This window comes from Pleuronectes platessa, chromosome 20 (genome assembly GCF_947347685.1).
Source record: "Pleuronectes platessa chromosome 20, fPlePla1.1, whole genome shotgun sequence".
Taxonomy (NCBI): Eukaryota; Metazoa; Chordata; class Actinopteri; order Pleuronectiformes; family Pleuronectidae; genus Pleuronectes; species Pleuronectes platessa.
Window position 1 is genome coordinate 7,596,682 of NC_070645.1, and position 13,770 is coordinate 7,610,451.

General features: G+C 43.3%; 1 protein-coding gene across 1 annotated transcript in view; it reads right to left on the reverse strand.

Annotated features, from left to right (window-relative positions):
• The window catches only part of ctdspla (CTD (carboxy-terminal domain, RNA polymerase II, polypeptide A) small phosphatase-like a), a 28,227-nt gene extending 15,871 nt beyond the window's left edge, over positions 1-12,356 (reverse strand). Inside the window, exon 1 of the mRNA XM_053412858.1 lies at positions 11,673-12,356. Coding sequence (XP_053268833.1) covers positions 11,673-11,748 — 76 coding nt within the window. The 5' untranslated portion in view covers positions 11,749-12,356. The remainder of the gene's footprint in view (positions 1-11,672) is intronic.
• Positions 12,357-13,770: the final 1,414 nt, after the last annotated feature.

Here is a 13,770-nt window from a genome sequence, read left to right on the forward strand (position 1 = left end):
ACCTGAACCTAGCACCAACACAGGAACATGATAAATCTGGGGAATGAGACACTAAAGCTCCCAGATTGAACGGCCCTGTTCATGAGGTATACACCCTTTTAAAAGGGTGGTGCATACAACTGGTTTTATCTGACTAAAGCTCCCTGCAGAGCACGAGATATTAGGCTAAATCGGCTGCCTCTTCAGAGCAGGTGCGTGTTTATTTGCCCACTGAATACACTTCATTCGATTCAGCATATTCCCTTGATCTAAAGCTGTAAAAAAAAAAAAACGGCCCTTCAAGCATTCGCCTGTGTGAAGGCTCCCGCTGAACGTTAGGTAACAGCGATAGAGAGTCAATGGGAGCCAGCTGGGCCCAGGCTCTCTGTCACACGTTCAACCACTAACAAGGCCGGAAGAGGGAGAAAACGCAGGAAATTCTCAGCATTCCTGACAGGAAGAGATAATCACCCCGTGACCCACAGCATGGAATAATGCCAGGCTCCGGGAGGGAATATGATCCTCGGCTTAGCTCAAGACCTTTGAGGTGGCCTCCTCTACTGTCGCTGTTAAAAGCTCAGAGTGTACGCAAGCAGTCAAAACACAACATGCAATATTAAGTATTTTTATGTTAAGCTGCTGTCTCCTTTTTAGTGCATGAGATCTCACAGGGTTATGTGAGGATTTTGAGCATCCTTAAAACAACCGGTCCAGGGTGAGACAGGCTCGCTGACCAGAAAAATTTATAATTTGTATTCATTACAGCTTGAGTCTTATTTTGGTCGGTGAACGAAAAATAAAAACAAGGTTGTAAACCGTCCAGCAGTGGAGCCAGATTATCTAAATCATTTTTTTGGAGGATAAGCCAAATAAGGCCACGTGTGTAATATCTCTAATAATCCCTCACTGCACCGTGTGAGTGTAAAAATAGAATATAGTGGATTACAACCCACAAGGTAACATTTTTATCAGTCAAGATTTTTTCTGAGTGTCCATGATTCTTTCCCAAATATAAAATAAAAGCCCAGATATTAGCAGAGGTGCACAAATTACTAGACTGTATAAAAAGATGGGCAATGTGTCTCCACTTACTGCTGTGGTGATAAATGTATGCTAAAATTTCACAGATACCAGTGTCGCCATCTTGGGTTGATGTTATTTGGATTCTGTGCATTGGTGATCGTGGTTTAGAGCCACGCAATCGAGGCTAGCGTCAAATAATTAATTGAAACCAAACTCAACAGAAAAGCAAAGCTACAGGTGAGCTCTAATCCTGAGCACTTGTTGTTAGAAACAGTAATATAAGTTATCCCATTCTTGTTATGTGTTAGCTTCTAAACTACAGTACTATATTAAAGTTTGTAAAGCCTGTGTGACAGACGCCAAAGTGTGGTCATGACCAGCCAGGCAGGTAAAGTGTAAACTACCTGGCTGACATGAGCGTAGACGGGAGAACAGTCCATGAGAAGGTGGCTTGAATAATTCAGGTGGAAAACAGGTCGGTTTTAAATGGCAAAGCCTGGGAACTTAACCTTCACTGAGATAAATCAGCCAGGAGGCAGAGGGAGTTCCAGACCAGCTCTGCTGTGCTGAGCGCTGTATAAATCAAGAGAAACCCCCTTTGTGAGACATTGACACGGCAACAACTGCTAAAAATGACAGGGACGTGGTCTGGATTTTGCACTTTACACCTGTTACTGAGATTTTGTTTTAAAAGTGGGACCACCATAAAATACTTGCTCAGCTGCAGCCAATGCACAATATAATTATCCGCACACACAGACAAGTATACACCAACAAGTAATTCACCTGATCATCATTCAAGAGCAAAGAGCTCCTGAAATCGTCCCTATCCCCTGTCCTCTGTCCCCGATTCACACTGACAGCAACAGACTGCAGCAAGAGGGAAGTCCTTGTTGTTCACTGTGTCAGCAAAACAACACTGGATACTAAGAAAAGGGAAGCTTGCAACACTTTCATCAATCCCTTGACTATTCCAATCATTATCACAGAGGGGGTGTCATGGTGGGTAGTGGGTAGCACTGTTGCCTCACAGCAAGAAGGTTCCTGTTTCGCCAGTTCTGTGTGGAGTTTGCACTGGTTTATTCTGGGTACACCAGCTTCCTCCAGTCCGAAGACATGCAGATTGGTCAATTGGAGACTCTTAATTAACTCCAGTTAACCCATAGTGACCCCGCGACCCGCTGGTAACCTCTCCAGGGTTTACCAAGCCTCTCTCCAAGTGTCAGATGGGATTGACTCTAGCCCCCCCCCCCCCACAACCATCAAAAGGATAGGCAGATGGATGGATGTGTACTGTAAAGTTCCAATGGATTTGCTTAAGTTTGACATATGAACAAGAAGAGCTGACGAGCTCTTTTGTTCTTTTACCTAATTAAGAAATCAAATAATTGTTTCACTGATCATTTTGGATTTTGAAAAAACAGTTTTGCCCCCGTTTAACAGTGAAATGTAATCTTGACTATTGATTGTTTTTACACAAGTCAAAATCCCACAGAGGGAGGCGATGATAATTACAACAGATTGGTTTCCAACACATTTACACTTAAGAGCATCTGTTCCACAATACACTTGAACGTGTGCCCACTCACACACACACACACACACACACACACACACACACACACACACACACACACACACACACACACACACACACACACACACACACACACACACACACACACACACACACACACACACACACACACACACACACACACACACACACACATCAACAGCAAATCCAAACAGCTGAGTGGAGTTAGGTAGCATCAGATGAGCTGAGCTTGACAGTTCAGCCTGTGTGTGTTCACTGTGCCGAGGTCGTTGGATGGGTTATGAGTGAGGCCATCAAGGCAATAATAGCACAGTATGATAAAATAAACTCCCACTAAGCCTCCTCACTTCCCCCACACAGACAGCTGAGGCCGGGGTGAAAATTACCGGCTGTGGTGGTACACTCAGTTCCAGCAGATGCTTTTACTCACGCTGACTGACCCTCAGCTGCCCTTCTGGCTTTTACTCCCCCTGCTTCTCCTGGAGGTTTCGTGGATATGTTTGCATCCTACGTGGAGTTATGCAACTGACATTCACTCAATAACCCAGTAAGATTTGAACAAGTCAGGACAGGGTCTTTTGTGAGATTTAACCACATATCTGTTTGGTTGGCACCCATGTCATGCAAGGTACTAATTCGCCCTTGGCTGGGTCTGGCCCTGCTTTCCTATAGCGGAGTGATGGCAGTGCCAGTCTGCGTGCATCCCCCGGGGGGACGAGGGCTGCTGCATCTCCAGCGCTCAGTGAAAGGAAGGAGATGACAAGCGCAAGGAAATTAACCCACTGAGAGCTCAGAGAGAAATAATGAGGGAGATCTGACTGAGTTACGCAACCAGAAACAACACAGCCCACGTTTGTTTGGAGCTGCGGTGGATCATTATTTATATATCCTTTTATATCCTCATCGACATGCTCTTATTATATTATATACTCCATGCCAGAGGCTCGTGACTGATGGGAAACCTTTCCTGCTCCTCTGTTGGTGGAAAAAGAAAAAAAGGATAGAAGAATTAATGTCAAATGAAATTAAAGGCCTGTCTTCAGGCTGCTCTTGACAACCCGAGTGATGCTGCTCCTGCAGCTGCACAATTGGATGCTGGAGGTCGGTCCAGTGAGTGCAGGGGCTTAAAATACCAACAATCTGGTTTTGATGTTCCACAAAAGTTTGGAACTTTAGACCACAAACACAACCTACATTTCCCATGATGCTAAAAAGATCCTGTTAAATCCTCCCCCCTATGGTAACTGAAGGCATCTTTCAAACTAAGGGTGGCTCCTTACGAGAGAGTAATCCGATCTGATCTGAACTGGTTATTCGGACAAATGATCCTGCAGTGTGACGGGAGTGAGAGAGTAGAAATCACTAACCCAGTACTTGTGTTGAGAACCGGAATTGCTAACAGTGTAAATAAGTCAAGTGTGTCCCGTACCAGGAGGACAAACGTGTGAAACTGTAACTCTTTGTCCACTGTGTGTGTTCTCACGGTTTAAAGATAAAAAATCGTTAAGATCTTTATGTCGGTGGTCTCCCAAGATTTCAGAAGAGTGCGCAGCAGGCATAATGACACAGTCTGTAACTTAGCGCTTTCTGTTTAGAAAGCTAAGATGACCCTGATGAGATCAGCTGTACTGACTGACTGAGCAGTACTCTATATAATGAGAGGATCACAGAGTGTGTGACTCTCAAAGTCACTTCAAGTTTTATTCTCACACAGCCGATATGAAAATAGCAGTAAATCAGATTCATGCACATTAAAATGCCGCTCGCTATGAATGGGAACAAACAAGTAGGTCATAGTTTTGTCCTGCTTGTATACCGCTGCTCACTGAGAGGCAATCATATCTACATTTCCACACACAGCATGTCCCACTTAGTGCCCCCTGAGGTTTACAGTTAAACAGTGTTCATCTTTACCTCTGGAGAGGCAGAAAAAACACCCGTCGGCGTCCTGCTGCAGCCTCTGTGCTCTTGCATTTGCTTATTCCAGGCTCATCGTTTTAAAATATGTATAAACCTTTTATGCTCCTCTGTGAAATATCTCCCAATCTGTCACGCGGCACAATTCAGGACGGGTGACAGAAAACCATTACGGGCCAAACATGGTCTCCCCTTTAGATAGCTAATTACTGGTGATGAATGGCAGCCAGAAGAGGGCAAAATCTGCAGAAAGGCCGTCCCTGTGTCAAAGCCCGGCTTGTACCTGCCTGCAACCCCACAGTCACACTCTCTCCTGCTCTCTCTCTTCTTCGACACACACACAAACCTCCACCCTTTCCTCTCCCAGCCCTACCTTTCTCTGATTCTATTGATCTGTTTTGACAACGTCCGTTAGGCTGAATGGACGCTCACTTAATCAGCAGACCCGTCCAGTTAGAGACAGGCTTTAAAAGGGGCAGCCTCCGGTTGTTGCTGCGGCGGCCGTGTGGCCTTGCTTGCTCCAAAGGGACTGTGGCTTTTGGAGCATCAATAATTGTCTTTACTTATTCACAGCCACTGAACACCGACGTGTAAAGATACGCAGAGGAAGACTGAGTGATGTCATTCCACAAAAATATTGTGTATTTACAGCTATTCGGGACATTTGTTTGTTTTCAGGAGTCAATCTTGAGGAATTGCAGGTGGAAAATCACTGAAAATTGGAAACAAGTCGAAGCTTCTATCTTCTGTGCTTCATTAAAGTTAATGTCAGTTGTGTTTCTCAGTTATCTGGCACTAAAAATGCTATAAAAAAAATTATCATGGTATAAATCATAGCTCGAGGGGAGGTCGACAAGGCATTACATTGTTTTTTTTAAAGAATTTACTTGATGTTTTGCTGTAACGGTCTCATTTCTTTTCATTTGCAAACAGGGTTCATCCAAAACAGCCGCAGCCGCAGCACAGTGAGCTACACTTGGGGCCACGTTTGATCATGAAACTTCCCACAATGCTGTCGAACACACACTCCAAAGCACACAGACATGAAAAGAGGCCCAGAAAACCCCAAACCTTCCAGTGCAGCAGAACCAACCAACGGGGGAAAACAGACTTGGAGAATACAGAGAAATGTGGAGCTTATAATTCTCAAAAACAAGCCAATCACAGGGCAAGATATAAGAATAAGATTTGAGTATTAACACTGTTTATACGTTTTAAATAAAATGATCTTTATATATCACATTTGTGACGTGAATTATAACTCAAAAGAAGAGTCTAACACATTTGAAATGGTTCCTGCACTGTTGCCCAATCAATATTCATCTTGTAAAACAGGAATGAAACTATGAACAGGAATAGAAACAGGAACATGTCCTCATGTGACTCTGAGGCCCGACAATACTTTCTCTGACCAAAAGCATGAAGGATTACACAAATAAAATGATAGTTAAATAGAGTCAGATGAACGAGAGGAGAAACAGTGGTGCCGAGAGAGTTCATTTTGAAGTACTACAAACTACATAAACTACATTTAGGAGGTTTTTCAAATAAAACATCCCCACTTTCACCAGCTGTGACAATGAAATTCAGTTTATATTACACAGATTTAGTGTGAATAAATTTGTATAATGAGTAATAACAAAGAAACTGTCAAAAAGAATTTGGATGCAGAATTTGTAGTTGCAGTTGAACGTTTTCATTTCGGAGCCAGCGTCTGTGAAGTAGCGGTCAGGGGATGGAGCCAAGTGGTCAATCATGTTTCACCCCATTAAAGGAATTAAAATCAAACTTAAACACAAAATGAAGACTAGAGCATACATCAGTGCGATAACAACTACCCAAGCGATAAAGACACTTTGGTTTCCCTGTGATTAAGATTCCCCGACAAGTAAAAGGATGTTAACAGTCTATTTTAGACCAGAAGCCAGAGCCTGGACTTCAGAGCAGCAGCGATGTGAACCCTTCCTCCTGTTTAAATCAGCATTCTGAGTGAAGGCTGGAGCGTTCACAGTCTCAGCCAGTGTGGGAGTGAAGAACCAGTCAACCCACGCGATTTGTTCCCCTGTGGCCTCTCTGAGGAGGGATTGCAGCTCGATTACATCTCCTTCATTGTGTCTCTACAGGCTTCCTCCCAATTTAAGGATCCTGCTGATCTTTTTAACTTTGTTCTTTTTTATTGCGAGCGGATGTGAAATTCTGACATAAATCTTTGTAATGCATTCCGTGTCTCAAAAGATAACCTTTACTAGGTCTGGAAAAACACACCAACCTGGCTCCCATTATAACACAGTATTTTTTTTTTTAAATGACTTTTTAATAACATGCTGCCACCATTAAAGTCCTAGAGGGAAGAAATGCACTGAGGAGAGGGAGAGACACGGGGCTGATACTCATCTGGGCTTCAGATGTCCTTAATATTTGTTACAGATTATAAACATATGAATATCCCACCTGTATTTACATTCTACACCTTTACATTGTGTACATAGAGTCGCTGACTCCTCGATTTCTTTAATTTTTATTTAAGTTTCTTCATTATTTATTTGTATTTTTGTGTCTTGGAATAAAAGAGAGAAAAGAGAAAGACATTGGGATTTGCGTGGTTCGGTAGCCTGTCTTGCTATCTGTTGTTAAATAATAATTGATATGTTTTTCTAACCATTAAGTAAATATGACATAAAGTGTTAAGTTTGCATTCCGACGTCGCTTTCAGTCTTTTGTTTTTTTTTCTTTTTGACAATATTTTGAAATCGTATTAGGACATCGTTTTCAGTTTAAACCAAGCGTTTGAGCCATTTTTGGTGATTGACCGTTTATGAGCTCAGGTATAATTTAATATTCAGTGCTGGCAAATCCACGGTGGTCATTTACAAAGCAAAACAAACTCCGTAAAGAGCAACAACAGCACAAACCAACGCCAACCACGCTCTTATTTTCTACTTGCAGCTGTAAAAACATGATGACATCGCCTCGTCCTGTGGGCCTGAATCAATGTACAAGACATAAATGAATACAATCCCTCGTGTTCCACTTCAGCCGTGCTGATGCACGCACTGGGGCCGGCGAGCCCGCACATACACTTAACAAGCTTATCAGTCAAGCAGCTTAAGAAAAAACATTCAACTCTTCCCAATCAGCTGACCAGTATGGAGCTGGACTGAAGTAATGAAGATGTGCTGGGAAACATCTGACACCTCAACACTTCCCTGGATGTGCAGATAATCTGCTTTTCTGAGCTGCATTGGCTGAAATAGGCTCATAAATCTGTAATAAGGACGAGCACTTCAGAGTCCAGCTCTCCCCTCCCTCGTTCTCTCAGTCAAAATGGTGCCTGAATATTGACTTCACTGTATGCACACGGCAAACGAATGCGGTTCTCAAGAGAGATGGATGGCTTATACATGTATAAATAAATATATATATAGACCTATTGAGTAGAGGACTGTTGTCCTCCTTTACCCTTTGAGTTCACAGTCAAGTGGTAACTTGTGCCAGAGAGGCCAGGGCGGTCCAAACTCTGCAGGCTCACCCTCGCTAGCTGTGCCGCACAACCCACGCAGGTGTGGTCCACACATCATAAACACTTTATTAAAGTACAGCAGCAAGTTCCAGGAATAACCTCAAAAGCAAAGAGCGTATATAATAACAGGCCTTTCTAAGAATTCACATAAAAAAAGAGCCTCTGTATTTTATTTCCTTTTTCTTTTCTTTCTGGCGGTGCAAGGATCTTCTCACCCAGAGGCCTTCGAGGGTTTCCTATTTGCCGTTCACTTGTACATAAATCTCAGACTCTGCAAGAAAAACCAAACATGCATTTAAGAAAACTTAGAATTTGTACTTCTAGCTCTTTCCCAAAAAGGGGATTTTTTGTAAACATTTATTCCTCTGACTCTATTCAGCTGTGTAGATGAAGCAAAGCTGATAAAAACACAGATTTGTCCCTGTGCGATGCTAAAGCAGAATTATTATACATATGTATACAATATTTTTCTTGCTATTCGTGAAATACAAATATCTCGGGATGAAAAAGGGGAGCCATACTCGTAGAAGACTCAAACGTGGATGTCGATTTGAAAAACACAATGAGATTCAAGAGCTTTTGGCGATAAGGACATGACGCAAAATTCTCAAAAAAAGGACATTTCTGCTACCCTCTTCACATGAGAACTGCAAACTCTGGAAATTTGCCCAAATTTTCTGGACGTTTTCCTGATCCTGTCTTTCACGTCTGAAAACTGTCAACACTCAGCCAGCAGGAGTGAAGAGCTGAAGTCAGATTTAAGATAAGCTTATTAAGGTAAACGGCTTGTCCATTGATACTACTTGGACTGTGAAGTCATCTGAGCAAAGCCGAACTGATTTGTGAAGCGAGATGGAAGATGGCCGGCTCACCAGACCCTGTGCGTTGTTACGGTCCAGTGGTTACATATTATTGCATCAGACCTTGAAAAGTATATGGAAGCCACATGAAACACCAACTGGAGGCAAGAAATACTGTTTCCTCAGCCTCCTAATGCTCTTTGAAGTAATTTTATACGAATACAATGATACTGCTTTATCTCTTATCTTTATATTTTCTTTAACAGTCTAAATGTGCTCACAGTTATCTGTTTTATAAGACATTTGTTCAAACCTGAGTCATTCATGCAGAAAATAGCCTTGAAAAAGCTTCCATAAGTATATCATGGTTGACTTTGTACCGATGTATGTGGCCTGTCTGAAGAAAGATACCACCCACATTATGATTCCAGCCCTCACCTCACTGAACATCATCCATAATGCATAAAGATATAATCTGCACCTGACCAAATGTCCAAAAATCTAGGCTGTAATGAGTTACTATGTCTCTTCTTGGAATGAAACTGATAGGACTCCGAAAATAGCTTGCCAGTGTTCTGAAATATTCAGGGTGTGTGTGTGTGTGTGTGTGTGTGTGTGTCTGTGTGTGTGTGTGTGTGTGTCTGTGTGTGTGTGGGTGTGTAGTCATTTGTGGCTTCAGTGCACCCCGAGCACTGTGCAACTGTCCTGGACAACAAGCGCTGTTTGTTGTCTGCTTTGAGGCAGTGGTGAAGAGCAGGGACTACATTCAGGAAGCTCCCCGCCGATTCTGTGTGTTAGTGTTTTTGTTGTGTGTGTGTGTGTGTGTGTGTGTGTGTGTGTGTGTGTGCGTGTGTGTGTGTGTGTGTGTGTGTGTGTGTGTGTGTGTGTGTGTGTGTGTGTGTGTGTGTGACGTCCGATCTGGTCAGTGACTGACCCTGGATTTTATCCTGCCGGATTAAATGTTTGGCTGTACGTCATCTGGGATTTACTGTTCAAGACGAGCAGGATTTTGCGGACCACGAAGTGTGGGACATTCTGACAAAACAGCAGTTGTATTCTTCTACAAATTCCCTTTAAATTAAATTATCAAGGCATTGACCCAAGATTGGAGAAGGCTGAAAAACATTAGACAAAATAGTAGACAGTGCAGTTTCAGTCCCTGCAGGTGTTCCTGACATATTGCTTCCACAACAGCATGAGGTCACTGTGACCTTTGACAACTGAAATCTACTCATTTAATCTGTGAATCTGATTAAACATTTGCGCCAAATTTGAAAGAACTCTCTCTCTCTCTCTCTCTTAAGATAATAAACAATGATGACGCAGAAATGTGTCCTGTGAGGTCACTGTGACCTTTCACCACCAAAATCAGCTCATCCTTGACTCTAAATGAAGACTCGTATTGAATTTGAAGAAATTCCTTCAAGGTGTCCTTGAGATATCGTGTTCCCAAGAATGGGACAGATCTGAAAACACGACGTTTAAAAATACAGTATAGTAGCAAAGATAGGAGAGTTATCAAAACCTCACTCGTCAATTTGAACACTTGTGTCCAATTACTTGTCAAAGCAAACAAGTCCCAGTTATCTTGGTCAGCACTTCGTTTCATGACCGCTGGCTGGGCGGCCAGTGAGTCAGAGTGGTTCATGTATGTCAGTGCTGCTCAGCAGAGGGTGATGCAGGAAGGTGACCTTTCCTCCCGCAGAGCACCCGGTGTAGCAGGAAGCTGTGGTCCCTCCGGCCTCCAGGCACCCTGTGGGCTGGGGGGGGATGATGGGGGGTCTCCTGCCGTGATCCCCCATGGACACCTGCATTTGTTCGTGTGTACACTTGTTTCTTTGCGCCGACATCATGTGTGCTATGCTGAAATTAATTAAATATACCAGGGTTTCCCCTCAGATGAGGGTTTAAAAATCAAAGTGTTACCGCTCAGCCTGAAGACAAACCCTTCTGCAAGTTGATGGAAACTGAAAAGCTCCTTAATCATTAGGGGGGGATTTGTCACTGATGCCATCACCACATGGTCAGTGGGGACTCTGGTTGCAAAACAAGACGGACAAAATGTGTTTTCGCTCAGCCCCTGTAATCTGCAGGGCAGCTGTTGAGCTGTTGTTTTCAGGCACAGCTGGAATTGGATGTTTCTAGCAGCGTGCGCACACACTGTCTGATACATGATGATTATTACGCTGCACGAAGGAGCCGATGATACAGATAAACAACACAGATTTTACTCTTTTAAAAGGCATTTGCTCACGTGTCCTGCTTTAAAACTATGGGCAAAATATGAGAAGAGCAAAAACAGCCTTTCTAAGGCAACATATATTCTTATTATATATATATAAACTTTTAAAAATGTGTTGTTTTACAGATGATTTTGGAGGGATATGTTGGTTTTTCAGTGTCACTGGTGCATACAGGGATGTCACCAGTTTGAGAGAGGAGGAGAACCCGCCCCCTGTAGTAAACCAATCTCACTCCACACACACAGGTAAAGAAAATATCACATGTTTTAATGTCACACAAAAACCTTTAAAATATAAGATATTAGAATCTTCTGGGCTCTTCAAAATAAAGCTCTAGACAGTCCATGCACAGTGCACTCACAACATGATATCCAAGCCCTGCTCTGTGCATGTTTCTCTGCTTCAGCTGAACAATGGAGGTTTTCTCCCGTCGATACTCTGTGTCTCTGCTGTTGCAGACCCAGGATTGTGTGTGTGTGAACCGAGGGCTGCACATCCCAACGTCAACAACGTAGGGCTGCACCGGAATACATGCAAATCCCATAATTCACCCAAAAGCCAGGACGGAGCGTGTGAGAAATTTGCACAACACCAAATAATGGAAGATAATGAATTCCGTGAATGCGCCTTACCTTTATCTTGACTTGAAGAGATGCTCTCCTCCTCTTTCGGATTTGCAACCTGTGTTATTATGGACGTGTTGTCCATGGACACGAGATGTTCTGCAACCTTCGGCTACACCGTTTTATTCCTCGGTAAACATTACCAAGTGTCCGACGGTCCCCTGGCTGTGCACGGCCGAGCGCGTCCGCTGCTTGCACCATTAAAATCCCATTTTACTCGGAGCGTGCGGTCCCGGTCCCCCGCAAGAGCCTACAGACAAGACGAGGAGGAGGAGGAGGAAGAGGAGAGCTCCACGGCGCGTGCAGCATGTGAGGAGGTGACAGTCCGACGCGCAGGAGACAAACAAAGCGTCAGTCCTGCACCGAAGCTGCCGTGAGTGTCCGCTGAGGCTGTTGCAGGCAGCATAGCCCCCGCCTTCTGCTACTGTACACACACACACACACACACACACACACACACACACACACACGCGCACACAACTATATCTGCTGCATGACAAGCTGTTTACCCAGAGATGACGGCCGTCCTCCCGCCTGTCTGTCTGCCTGTCTGTCTGCCAAAGGGTCACACTGGTTCCCTGGAACAACAACAACAACAACAACAAGCCTTCAACATGTTCTGTCTCCCTCCTCAGTCCAGACTTAAACAGAAGCTCTCAGTCCGTCCAGCCGTCTCTCTCTCTCTCTCTCTCTCTCTCTCTCTCTCTCTCTCTCTCTCCCCCCCTCTCTCTCTCACACACACAGACACATACACACACGCGCGTGTTTGCATATGTTTCACAGGCATACAGCTGCACAAAGATCGTTGTTAAGTCATTGCAAATAGTTATTATTTAGTTGGTTAATTATTACTATTATTATTATTATTGCAACCAGATACGAACCAATTCTGTCAGATGTGTTGTCTCACATAAGCATATTCATATTTATTTATCGACATTCAAATCTACAAAATATTACAGATGTTTTTTATCCGACATACTGAAATGAATGTGATATAAATTTGCATTTAAGAATTTGATCTACTTAAATTTTACTTGATCATATCTTCACTATTGCCCAAATGCTGTGACAAATCTTTTCCACCAATCCCAGCACTGTAATATTAAACAAGTTTCAATAAATATTTCAAGTTAAATTGAAAAATTGCTTTGTAAAATGTTATGTATACTTAGAGAAGCTGTAACCAGATGACATCACAGTGACATCATCAGGGTTGTTTTCTTAGAATGACCTTTACAGCACAAGTAGAATCAGTACAGTTCTTCTTTAATCTGTTGTTTACATTATGTAGCCTAGTCCCCATCCCTCCGTTGAAGTTCCTCCTGTGCAACAGAGCCCTACACCCTCCACATGCACTGATACACAAACATTATTCATGCAGTTTCAGCTTCAGCAGATCGAGGAATAACAGCAGAGGAGATAGAGTGGTTTTCTGGTCCATTTCCAGCAGTGACGTGTTTGAGAGTTCGTCCCTCTTCACCTTCGCTGTCAATTTAATGGAGCCGAGGCCCACGCATTCCTAAATGACCCCACCTGAGAGACGAGTGTGTGGTGGCACAGGGACGGGACGCCAACAGCAATGAGTGCAGGCTGTCATCTGTTGATGCTGCTCATAATTAGCATGTAATGTCCGGGCCAACATAATCCTCTCAGTGTGTGTCACTGGCTCTGTCACTGATGTTTACAACAATGCCTGTGTACAAAGGACATGGCCACACAGTTCCCCGAGCCACTCTGCACGACCACAATCTCTTCTGAGCACTTGACTGTCTCCGATTACTGTGCCACTTGATGACAGCGAGCACGTGTACGACTTCAGAATGGCTACTTCACACAGATGAGTAAATATTCAAAGGAAAAGAAAGGGGAAATAATATAAATCAAGAGTTTATGGATAAAACGTCTTGTCAGGAAGTGTAAATTATTGGTGCAGAGGAATGTTCAGTATGAGTTTGCTAAATGTTGTACATTTCGCATTTTTTTATATTGATAATCAGTCATGGACTTACAAATAACTATAACAGTGCCACTTTCTTTATTATTATTGAGAGGGGTAGAAATTGTGATCAGTGGCTTTATTTCATATCCATTCTGTCCGGGCCAC